At 51.8% G+C, this 12,298-nt stretch overlaps 1 protein-coding gene across 9 annotated transcripts; it reads right to left on the bottom strand.

Annotated features, from left to right (window-relative positions):
- Nucleotides 1-376: 376 nt before the first annotated feature.
- hdlbpb (high density lipoprotein binding protein b) lies at nt 377-11,977 on the bottom strand. 9 transcript variants are annotated; one of them, XM_078107175.1, is made up of 29 exons: nt 11,844-11,962; nt 10,604-10,683; nt 10,320-10,427; nt 9,898-9,999; nt 9,628-9,779; nt 9,282-9,497; nt 8,543-8,749; nt 8,234-8,449; nt 7,821-8,027; nt 7,594-7,701; nt 7,276-7,380; nt 6,977-7,055; nt 6,693-6,832; nt 6,467-6,571; nt 6,236-6,349; nt 6,063-6,149; nt 5,790-5,921; nt 5,486-5,704; nt 5,115-5,336; nt 4,810-5,028; nt 4,521-4,662; nt 4,092-4,219; nt 3,907-4,011; nt 3,699-3,833; nt 3,475-3,618; nt 3,199-3,378; nt 3,000-3,116; nt 2,734-2,889; nt 377-2,597 (listed from the first exon to the last, which is right to left on the bottom strand). In XM_078107175.1, exons 4-29 carry the CDS (start codon nt 9,971-9,973, stop codon nt 2,505-2,507), a joined length of 3,804 nt encoding a protein of 1,267 aa, XP_077963301.1. In that variant the 5' UTR covers nt 9,974-9,999; nt 10,320-10,427; nt 10,604-10,683; nt 11,844-11,962; the 3' UTR covers nt 377-2,504. The 9 variants fall into 9 exon arrangements, with proteins under 9 accessions (XP_077963301.1, XP_077963302.1, XP_077963303.1 ...); XM_078107176.1 differs by having other exon boundaries at nt 11,725-11,902; XM_078107177.1 differs by having other exon boundaries at nt 11,392-11,898.
- Nucleotides 11,978-12,298: the final 321 nt, after the last annotated feature.

The raw sequence follows: 12,298 nt of genomic DNA, 5'->3' as shown, positions 1-12,298 counted from the left end.
TGTTACAACCTTTTATTCACTTTTTTCGACATGCTATGCAAGTACTTTTTAATAAATCATTTTGACATGATATACCGTGACTTTTTTGCCTTGATTTTTTAGCATGCTAGATTTCGTACTAGACTGTACTGTGACTTTTTTAAAGTCTTATTATAAGACTTTTCCCCTGCTCTGTTTTTACTATTTAACGGCTACTTTCAAGTCTCAACACTATGAAATTCTTTGACATGCTACCCTGATCTTTTTAACGTTAAATACTGCGCTTTTTAACGATTTCTTCATCTATTTGAAACAACCCATTTCATGAATATTTGATATTCATAATATAGTTTTTCAGGACATGTTAAGCAGACGCTGTGAAGAAAAGACAACCCACTGTGTTTTTTTTCTTTCTTTTCATTGAATTTTATTTAGAGTAGGAAAAAAAAAAGTCCGGTCACTGAATTGTTATTGCAATGTTGCACATTTACTCAGTCACACCTTTCCCAAAATGCTGTACACTGTAATCACTCTTTAAGGCCGATCATTTTTTCAAAGTTCTTCACAGAAATAGCTGCTGCTTCGGAGGGAAGATACACAAAGTAACTTAAAAAAAGGTAGAGACTCAGTTCAGTTCAACCAATAAAAACAAACATAATTACAATAACAGTAAGAACTATGACAATATTGTGACTGCAGTGAAATAGAGCGCCGGGGATCTGCGGTGTGACCCGGTCGGGTTGCATAGTCGGTTGTGTTCAATAATCTGTAGTCGGCTTCTAACTGGACCTCGAGTTCTAGCGACCATCTTTCTGGCCCAGTCTGACTTTTTTTTTTTTTGAAGAGTTAAATTACCAGATCGAGGGTTAAACGTGTTGTATTTTATTTGTGTGAAACGTTTGCAAACCGATGTGTGAAAAAGGGGCAAATTGCAGTTTGAGGTGTTAAATAGTGAAAGTACTTCTGGACAAACAACATTTCATCCAAATGAAATAATTGCCTTTTGTATATATATTTAAATGATAAGGATTGGACTTGTTCCTTGTTTAGTTTTAGAGCCATATGTATATTACATGTATACTTTTGGGACAGCTTCCAGTCTTTAATTCTACACTATCGTACAGACTAGAGAGAAAGTCGTCTGCTAATCTTCTGAAAGCATTTAAGTGTATTTACCAACCAGACTCCCGGCACAAGAAAGCTTTGATTTAACGGATTGAAATCTGGGCCAATTGTACAATTTAGCGACCGAACCCCCACGCATTAAGTTTCCGAAGTAAAAGATGGGGAGCAAAATCTTGCTAAATGCACTTATTTAACACACGTACGAGAAAACCAAAGTGCAGCTATCGATTCTTTGTCTTGTGGGAGCAGCGTTGTGTGGATGTCGACTAGCTAGGAGGCTGAAAACCTCTTACTGAGTCCTGAGAAGAGAGACAAAACGGACAGAGACTACGTCAAAGTTTGGTTCAGCTTCATTCAAATATTACACCTTAACTTCCATGCGCACGCACACTTACATACAATCTCCCGAATATGCCAGAAACCAACAACAACAAAAATCTCACACGGTTTTAAAAAAATAGCGAAAAGTTCTATGTACACTTACACATAACGACTTGTTGACATGTTGCCGTAACCGTGACGACGGGACGTCCGGTCCTAAGCGTCGAGCTACAGAGTGCTTTTATAAAAACGCAGGATCACAGTAGGGTTTTTTTTTTCTTTTTCTTCATCAAATAAATAAACAGTAACAAAATCACCGTCAGTACAAACGATCGGCGCAGGACCTTTTGAATCATCGCGATTTAAAAAGAAAAAGCTCCAGGAAGTGGACTACGGCAGCTGTTTCTGCTCCCAGCTGTGGCGTAACACTTGTGGGCGAAAACCTCTCCTGAACCCCCCCCCACCACACACACACACACACACACACACACAGCTCAGTGCCTCACCCGCTCCGCCACATAAGTGACCGGGAAAATGAGCCAGCAAGTAACCTTCTTGTAAAAATCACAGGAAAAGACCGTTAAAATATGTCGTTGTTCTTGCACGGTAAAACAAAGACAAGACTCCTTTTCCTCTTTTAGCTTTTAAGAAAATCCAACATGTAGCCGTCATTACCTGGATGCACCAGGTTATTTCCCCAGTGGCGACTCTTTCTGCTGCAGTGAGGGGATTTTTGTTTGTCTGATGGCGAGTGGAGGTGAAAAAAGAAAAGGGTCTTTGAGATATTTCGGCGAGAAGGGTCAGAACGCCAGTAGAACTGGGACGACGTTCTCTTTTCTTCTCTCGGAGGGGGTGCAGAAAAAAAAAAAGAAGGGATTGTTGTCCCACGATTCATTGCGGCTGGTTGTGGGAGGACGCAAACAAAGGGTTTTCGCAGAGAATGACAGACACGGGGAGGCCGGGGAGAAAGGCGAGCAGCAATTTGACGAGAGATGCGTTGCGTCTCTCGTCGTCCTACTTTACGTAAGTTTTTTTTTTTTTTTTTTTCCTGTGGTTTTTTCCCCTCCAGGCGAGCGGCCTCAGAACTTCTTGGGACCCCAGGCGGACGCTTGCTTCGGGGCCACGCCGGTCCCGAACGTGGGGAAGTCCTCCGCGCTGCTCATGTCAGGAGCCTGGAGAGAAACGGACGAGTGCGTCAATCGCCGTTTCCAACTCCTTCTCTAATGCGTCTCCTCGTTTCAGCCGATTACGAATCAGTAAAGACGGAGACACAGTAAGAAGAAGAAGAAGAAGAAGAAAAAAAAAAACCTTGTTCCCTGCAGCGTTCCACGGGGCGTCCCGCACCACGAAGCCCTTTGCCGGACCCCCGCCGCTATCGTCCCCTCCAGCTCCTCCTCCCCCTCCGTAGCGAGACGGAGGCTTCATGTAAGCTGCTAGAGTCTCCGTCTCCGTCACGCTGAGCATCTGAGAGGGGCGGGGAAAGGGTGGAGGGAGAGAGAGAGAGAGAGAGAGAAGGAAATTTGCTCTTTGATGAACTTTGACACCTTTCAGCTGCACCGCCGGGACAAACTCACATATTCCTCCTCCAAGTTGAGCAGGTGGTCGATGGCTTTGTCGACCGTCTCCGGGAGGCCCGTCACCGCCACTTTGTCGGGCTCGTCGGAGCCCGGCTGAGGGAACCGGATATCCACCTGAACGAGAGGGACGAGAGGAGGTTACCGGGTTGAACCGGGATGGAAAACGAGACCACGTTAACGCGGACCAGCGCCTCACCTTGAACTCCTCCATCAGCTTGCGGATGGCTTTCCCTCGGGCGCCGATGATGCGAGCGTGAGTCCTCGGGTCCAGATGAACATCCTGGCTCACCATCTCCTGCCATTCGGCCACCAGCTGCCGGATGGCTGCACTGGCCTCCTCCACGTTCCGCTCGTAACCCGAGACCACGATCAGATCCTGGAAGGGGATGAGACGGGTTCACAGGTCAAGATGAAGACTCGAAGGCCACCGTGCTGCCATCAAAGCAGCAGTAACACACACACACACACACACCTGCTGCTCGTCTCCTTTGTCGGGGAACTGGATGCTGACGTCGTGGTCTTTCCTGATCTGAGAGATGACCGCCCCTTTGCGGCCGATGATCTTGGGATGAAACTTTGGGTCTACGGACATGGTCACCTTGAAGCTGCGCAGGGCCTGAAGGGAAAGACCTCAAACATTCTAACAATGCCATGATGATGTGAATTATGTTGGGAGCCGGGAAACTTTTTGTTTACCCGGTCAGCCTGCTCAGCCTGCAGCTCTTTGACCCGGTCCAGCAGACCCTGTTTGGCTCGCTCCACGTTGGCCGTCAGGCCCGTCACCTTGATCCCATCCAGCTGCTTCTCTGGCTGCGGCACCCAGATGTTCACCTGCACACCAGAAACCACGTTTTTAAAAACCTTTGTTTTGGCCGGACAATGGCACCAGAGGGTCGATCCTGACCTCGTACTCCTCCATCATCTTCCTGATGCCGCTGCCCTTCTGGCCGATGATGTAGCGATGCAGCTCGTAAGACACTTCCACGTCCTCCGTTATGGGCACCAGCGCCTGGAGGAGACGAGCAGAGACGGGAAGGTTAACGGGGGAAGCGGGAACGGAAGAACGGAAGACGGCGTGTCTGCGCCTACCAGCAGGGCGGCTCTCGCCTGCTCGCACTTCTCTGCGCGCCCGCCAATGGTGATGATGTCACACTTGCGTGCAACAAACTCCGCCTCCGGGCCGGCGTCGCCGTTTTCCTGCGGCGGCGCCTCCTGACCTGCAGTTTCACAACAGACAATGCAAATAAAAACGGCTCGGTGGTTTCCTGTGTAAAAGATATAACTCATTTCCATTTGCACTTATGGATTCAAATATCACGGGCGGATCGAGCTGCTCAACCAGTCCGATACCACAGATGAACCCGAATGGAATACAAATGACGAGGTGACAGCAGGAATTTTCAAAATAAAAGACAATATGTGAAATATAAAGAGAGCACAATTTTCCTGCTCTGCAGGTTTCTCTGTGCAGACGTAGCATTAGCATTAGCATTGCAGCTGCGCGTTACGTTTTCATACCGGCGGTGCCGTCGTCTCTCTCGGGGAACTTTATTTGGACCTCGTGCTCCCTGGTGATGAGCTGGATGCGGCAACCTTTGGGCCCCATGATGGCTCGGTGGTAGCGCTGAGGGATGGCCACCTCCACGCTCACCTGGGACTCCTGAGAGAGGGAGAGGGAGCCGCGTAACCATGGCGCCGGCGGCTAACAAAGACACACCGCGAGCTCGGGAGGATTTTTCCCCCACGGGCATAGAAAAACAAAAAACAAAAACATTTTATAAAAAAGGTCTTGGGAGCGAGCTCTCACCAGGTCCTCGATCATCTCCTGGATGCGCTTCTTGGCAGCATCCACGCAGTCTCTGGCCCCCGTCAGAGTGACCCGCTGGCTGTTGGCCCCCGTGCGAGGGAAGCTCACGGCGACGCCGCCGTACTCCTCCGCCAGCTCCCGCAGCACCTGGCCCCTGCGGCACACAAAGTGGCGGTGGTGGCGGACGTCTACCGCCATGCTGTCCTCCACCACGTCGTCCTGGAGAGGGGGGACGAGGGAGCGCATGTTTGTACGCGAAGACAGCGGAGACGACGCGAGAAACACTGGCGTGGTGCGGCACTGACCAGGTTCTTGACGAGACATTCCAGCTCCTTCTGCGCCTGCCGGACGGCCTCCTCCTTCCCCACGATGGTGATCAGCTCCTGCTCGGTGTCGTCCGGCGCCGGGAAGATGATGCGCGCCCCCGTCTTGTCCCGCACGCGGCGAATGTTGGCCCCCCCGCGGCCGATCAGGAATTTGTGGTACTCCGGTTTGGCCTGCAGCTCGGCCGTGAAGTTGTTGACTTGCTGGGGAGGACAAAGAGCCCGGAAAACGGGGGGACGTAAGCGTTTCTGTCCCCCTCGTCCCCGTCCTTCCCTATGCGGTTACTCTCCTGTCCATTCACTCTTTGCATGCGCCCTTAAACTGTCCCCCCCCCCCCCCTCCACCCACCTACCTTCTCTTCAGCCAGCTGCAGCAGCTGTTTCTTGGCCTTCTCCACCTCGCCGACGGGCCCCCTGATGGTGACCCGGTCCGAGCCGGAGCCCTCGGAGGGGAAGTGGATGTGGACGCCGCCGCAGTCCTCCATGACGGAGCGCACCAGGCAGCCCTTGGAGCCGATCAGGGAGTTGTGCAGCCGGGCGGGGATGGCCACCTCCGCCTCCTTGATGTTGGCCTGAAGAGACGGAGAAAGAGAGAGAAGCGTTGGCCCGAGGGAAGCTGCGGCAGATGCCAAACGCAGCGGCGCACCCCCCCCTCACCAGTTCCCTCTGGATGGCGAGGATTCGATCTCTGGCCGCCTCGCAGTTGCTCTTCTTGCCCGTGATGACGATCGTCTCGGAGTCGCTGTTCTCCGTCGGCAGGTCGATCTTGGTGTTGGTCTCCTCTCGGATCTGGCGGCAGCAGCCACATCGGTAATTTACTAACGCCATGCGACATTTATCCCGTTTTGAATACAGATTTTCGGGACAATGTGCAGGTTTTCGATGTGGGTCGTCCTGATGCGGTTTTAAAAAGAATAACAAAAGTCTCACCCTTTTGATGTTGGCGCCGCCCTTACCGATGATGTTTTTGTGAAACTGCTTGAAGATGGGGACGGAGAGCGAGAAGCTGTTCTCAATCTGGAAAATGAATGAAGAAGAAAAGCTGCCGTGAAGTGAAGTCTGGAGCGCCGGAGGGGAAGAGGCATAGACAGGCCGGGCCGTACCAGCTCGCCGATGATTTTCTGGAGAAACTTTCCACATTTCTCCACCTCGTTCTTCGGCCCTCTCAGCTGCACGATGTCGCTCTTCTGCGATGGGTCGGGGAAATTGATAATGACCTAGAAGGAGGTGGGATCGTAGTTTATACCTTCGTACTAAACTACATTAATACTGGGTTAAGAAGATCATTTCACAGGGATGGCTGGGTGAGATAAAGAGGCGGGGAAAGCGCTCACCTCGGGGAACTTGTCTCGGACTTCTTTAATCTTTTCCCCCTTCTGCCCGATGATTGTTCGATGGAACTTCTGCTCCACGATCAGGTCTTTGGTGCGCTCGTTTTCCTGGAGATTGGGAGAAAAAAAGTGTGAGCAAAGACTGTGTGCAAACCTTGGGGGGGGGGGGTGTAATGTGGGGGTTCTATGCCGACGAGCTGAACGAACGAGCTTTGACCCCATTCCTCACCATCCTCTGGACCATCTCAATGAGCTCTCTGCGCGCCAGCTGGACCCCTTTAGGGTCTCCTTCGATCCGGACCAGGCCGCTTCGCTCGGCGTCTTGGGGGATTCGCACCGACACTTTGTACTGCTCCTTGATCCGATTGACTGTCGCCAGGTGGGACAGGAATAGAACACGGAGAGCGGCTCCATCAGACAGCGCGTGAAACGTATTGCGTTTGAAGTCCAGAAGTGTTGACGTGTTGATTTTTTTTGTTGCTGCTGAGGTCAGCGGAGCAGAGGTGTACTCACTGTTGGCTCCGTTCTTTCCGATGAGGTGTCTGTGGAAACGCTGATCTATGATAACTTCGGTGTAGTCCATCCTCACCAGCTGCACACACAAAGGGGCAGAGGGAGACTGGTCACTGAATCTGTTCTCCTGAGCCGCAGCGCTAAACACCAAACAGCTGATTACTATTAGCCTCTTTCTCTGTGTGTCTTTAAAAGTGTCCTTTTTCTCTCTTCTTGTTCAGACATCCCACAAAGAACCACAACTAATTCACCTGTTAATTATTTCCTCGGTAATGTGATTTGTGAGAGAGAGAACTCACCAGGTCTTTGATGATCTCTTGAATCTGGGTCCGAGCCTGTTCCACCTCCTCCGTTGGCCCCTCCAGACTGATGCGCTCCTCACCGTCTGTAAACTCTATGTGAACCTAAAAAAACACACACACACACACACACACACACACACACACACACACACCAATAAATAAAGAGGAAGGGACCTTATGTTTCTGCCACTCAACCAAACACATACTCTAAGAGACAACTGACAACTGTTGGGACACACAAATTGCTGCCGTTTTGTGACAACTTCTCCTCGGTGTGTCGCGTCCCAGGTCTCCGACCCGTCTCCCTCCGCTCACCCGAGGCAGCTGCTGCGTGATCCGCCCGATGTTCTGTCCTTTCTTGCCGATGATGAAGCGGTGCAGCCAGGCCGGAGCGGTCACCTCCACCACCATCGCGCTCTTCGCCTGCACGGGTACAAAAGGGTCAGACGTTTGAACAACGCCGCACAGCCGGATCAGACGACGTGATCCGTCTTCACGCGCTCCGAACCTCCTCTCTCCCCCTCCCGTCTGTAGCTCCTCACCTTCGCGTACACCTGCGTGAGCGCCGGTCCCAGCTTGTCGGGCTCCCCTCTGAGGATAATGGTCTCCGAGCCAGAGTCCAGAGGAGGCATCTCCACAGAGACCCCCGTGGTCTCCAGGATCTCCTGCAGGGTGTTGCCCTTTGGACCTACGATGTACTTGTGCTGAGACTTCTTCACCTCCACGGAGATGGTGGTGGTCTTCCTCTTCTGCGGGGGCGGATCAACAAGGTTAATATCGGCAAGTCCAGCACCGACTAAAAGGAAACGATCCCGAGAACAAGAGCCGGTCCGGAGCGCAGATGATCAATCGACCAATCGCAAACTCGACACGTGCCTTCATCAATAGTCCACCCAGACAATCCAATCGACTGCGCTCGCCGGAGCGAGCGTCCTCCTTTTCCCATCAAACGCACCTTGTCGTCGTAGATGGCTCGGATGCGGCTAAGCGCCATGGCGACCGCCTCCTTCTCCCCGGTGATGACGATCTCGTCCTTGGGCAGGCTGGGCGGCGGGATGCTGATGCGGGCGCCCGTCTCCTGGCTCAGCTCCTGCACCTGCCGGTTGTGGGCGCCGGCGATGAAGGGGTGGAAGGCCTTCTCCAGGGACAGACGCTCCACCGCGCGCTTGTCCTGTGGAGCAGGCGGGAACGGAAGCGGTAATATCGGAATGCGGGTGAATTCAGCAGCATCGATGTCACCAGCTCTCAAGACCACGCGGCTCACCTGCTCGGCAGCGATCAGCAGGATCTCGTGGCGAGCCTTCTCGATGCCTTCCTTGGTGCCGGTGATGCGGATGTTGGCGCTGGGGTCGTCGGGGCGTGGAATAGCGATCTTGGTGGCGGTCTTCAGCTCCAGCTCCTGCAGCTTCTCGCCGTTCTTACCGATGACGAAGCGGTGGTGCTCCTTGGGGATGGCGACCGTGGCCGAGGCCTGGGAGGAGCGGGAGGGAGGAGGTTTTGGTCGGGGCGAGCGTCTGGAATGCCGGCAGTTGACCCCGCGATGGTTTTGCTGCACTATCGTATCAATAACGGCGGTTCAGCTGCACGGGGCCGGGGCGGGGGCCGTGGTGCAACGATTGAAGTGGAAATCAGCATGATTACTGCTGAGGCTCGAAAGCCTCCTCTTCCCCCCCCAACCAAACCCCCTTTTGGGAGCTGACGGTCATTTTTGGTCCCAACTCTCCTGGATCATTTTGCGATGATGCGTCCAACAGTAATTAAACACAATTAGTCATTTTTTCTCGCTCAAATGTTTCCAATCGTTCACGTTTGGACAAAACTCCTTTTATGTTTCAGTTACTCCCAAAATACAAGAATGTATCATCCCCAAAAAAAAACACAATTTACTCATTACTAGCACACAATGCGCTTGCACCGCTGTATCCTCATTACATTACTGTATTATTAATAAAATAGGTCCCGACTACCATCTGTAAAAAGCTTCCAGGTGAACGCGGACTCGCCTGTGTTTGCAGGCGGGCGACGATTTCCTTGCGAGCCTTCATGACGGACTCCAGTTTGCCGGTGACCATGATGGAGAGGCCCTGGTCCTTGGCCAGGGACAGCTCGATGTGAGCTCCCGTCCGCTGCATGATGTCCAAGCACACCTTGGCCTCCTCGCCTTCCCCGAACTGGTTGTTGTCCCTGTAGCGCCGCTCCTCCAGGGGCACGTGGAACACCTGCGCGCGGAGCCCAGTCAGTGGGGAGGAGGTTCTACTTTTGCATGACTGAGGTCAAACCCGTAAGCAAGCGCAATAACTGAGCATGAGCCGCGTGTGCGTTTGTGTACGTAGTCCGCGGCGGCCTCACCTGCGTGATGACGGAGGCTTTGATGGGCCTGATCTTGCACCCCCACGCCGAGGCCGGCTCCCCGGTCTTTTCCCCCGGCGCCCCCTTCTCCGGCAGCGGGGGGAAGGCCTCCAGGTAGGTGGGGATGTAGGCCTCGTCCTCCGGGACGCAACCTGGCCACAGGACATTGAAGGATGAATGAGGCAGAGGACGGAGGTGAGGATGGAGAAAGAAAAACACAACGCGTGTGTTGGAGGAAAGGGCCGGGGGGGGTGGAGGGGCTGACTTCACCTGTCATCTCGTGGTCCTTGAGGCCACTGCGGTGCTCCGCAAAGCTTTCCGGGGTCAACACTGCCACTGAGCTCATTGTTCAAGACGTATTCCACTTTTCCACTGAAAGCAAAAGGAAGTACAAAGAGACAAGACGCAAACCGTTTCTCTTACATTGCCTCTTGGAAGGGGGGGGGGGGGGGGGGGTGACTTCGCTGCACCGCCGGTGCACTTTACACCTGAGACGCTCCAATTAAGACTTTGCATGCTCCAGACAAACACGCCTCAGGGACGACTAGGAGCTCTCTCTGAAAACCACACACACTTAGAAACTCTCTCATTGTCATCTTATTTTTTCTTATGCCAAGATTATGGGAATCACTCATTTCGACCTTATATTTTTGCTCTTTATATCTTTGCCAACCAAGATGTTTTATTCTCACTCAGACACACGTACTGCATCCCCTCCCTGTGAGATGCTGCTGTTTGTAATTTGATCACTACAGCCATGTGAGATCCGTCCCTGCTGGCAAAGACGCGTCTAACTCCTTCTGAAAGCAGAGGAAATGTGACCCCACTCAAAAAGGAACAAGATCCACCTCGAGGAAAAAAAAGGTCTTGAGGGAAATAGAATAAAAGCAAAAGGGGACACCGAGTAAAAGGCATGTCAGAAACCGACCAAACCACATAGCGTATTGTATGATAGTATTTTACAGAGGGAGCTTACCTGCAAAAGGTCGATGGCCAGAGAGTCCGTCCAGTTAGCGGCTACCGTCGGCGCTTCAGTGTGACTGTGTGTTTCAGCTCCTATAGGTGCACAGAGGTAGGGGGGGGGGGGATTTGAGTGTATTGAGCAGGTCGGGTCATTACTGTGAACAGCATCACTGCACTGCACCTCACACGCCGTCTGGATCGGCTTCACTCTCCTCCCCCTTTTGTAGTTAGACAAAAATCAATGGCCCAGGAAACTCGAGAGTAAGATTAGATTAAATGAGACTCTGTATTGTAGTTTGTAAATAAAATAAAAACACACAAAGACCCTCTTTTTTTCATACATTGGCTTTATAAGTTTAATGTTTTGGAAAATGTGGATTAAATGTTGCACATCAAATGAAGAAAACATCCAATTGTGCAGCCAGAATAAATGATCCAGTAAATTATCTCCAGCTCAACTAATACAACTGTAAAACGTTTAGTAAAGTATAGTTAGTATGTTAATAAGCCAATTACACATTAATGCAGCAATATCAATGCATGCTAATTCCACATTATAATTGACTTCAACTACCGTCTCACATGATTAATCATTGCACTTCCTATTCCTAATGTATATTTCGTTGTTAATTCTAACGCACATTTTCAAAACCCCTATTTGAATTATTTAAGCTGCATTATCGTCACACCGGTGACACATAATGAAACGGAACAAAGAAGGTGTCTCAGTTAAAAAACACCGTTTAACGCGGAAAACAAAACAAAAACACGATAGTTCCAGCGACGCTGTCCGCCGCGCACCTGCTAGCTAAACGCGCCTCCGGACGCGCCTCTCCGCGCGGCGCGGCGCCGCTCCCGTCCCGCTGGTCCCCGTTAGCTCGGAGGCTAAAAAAACGTTTTTAAAAACGTCGATGCTGCCGAACATTAGCCTGCCTCGCTAAGCTAAAGCGGACGTCCTCGGCCGGCGGAGGGGGGGGGGGGGCGATTAAGCGCAGGGACTTTCTGATAATCGGCTAAAAAAAAAAAAAAAATACAACACGCCGGGCGGACGGATCACCAGCTCTCTGTGCTCCGGGGAGGGGATGGGGGGTGAGAGAGAGGGCGGGGGGGGGGGGGGAGGAGAGGGGCGCTAACCTCGCTAACCCGGGCAGCTTCTCGTCACGGGTCGAAACCGGCTCCCCCTCGGTGGGACGCGCGGGTCTGGACGTTTAGCGTGAAACAGCGACGGGGTGAGAAGAATAGAGAATTCGTACCTCTCAAAGGGGAAGTGTGGCGGGGGACGCGCGTCTGACAGGTGACGCCGCAAACACTGATGCGATTGGTCTACGAGCGTTTCCTCTGTCGGCGGAGGGATACCGGCGTGCGCCGCGACTCGCGGGGTATAAAGGAAATGCCGCAGTATCTTTGCGCTACGGGAGCATCCAACTTAAGTAGACCCGCTTGATTTTAGTTTCACCGCTCCCAACTTGCTGTCATTTTCAAATGTTAAAGAGGCACACAGGGTGTCCGGAGGGGTAATCGATAGGGGAAATAATGTTTCAAGTGGGCAGCACTCTGTCTAGTAATGTCTAAAGTTGGTCAAACTGACCGGGTCTACTTATCATTCATAACGGACTGTGTACTCTACACATGGCTCCACGGGAATAAAAAAACACATAAAAAACATAATTGTTGTGTTGAATGCACCCTAAATATTATGGATACATTT

The sequence above is a fragment of the Gasterosteus aculeatus genome, chromosome 7, assembly GCF_964276395.1.
Source record: "Gasterosteus aculeatus chromosome 7, fGasAcu3.hap1.1, whole genome shotgun sequence".
Classification (NCBI taxonomy): domain Eukaryota; kingdom Metazoa; phylum Chordata; class Actinopteri; order Perciformes; family Gasterosteidae; genus Gasterosteus; species Gasterosteus aculeatus.
Note: the sequence above shows the minus strand (reverse complement) of the source record. Positions and strands in the feature narration are given on the sequence as shown.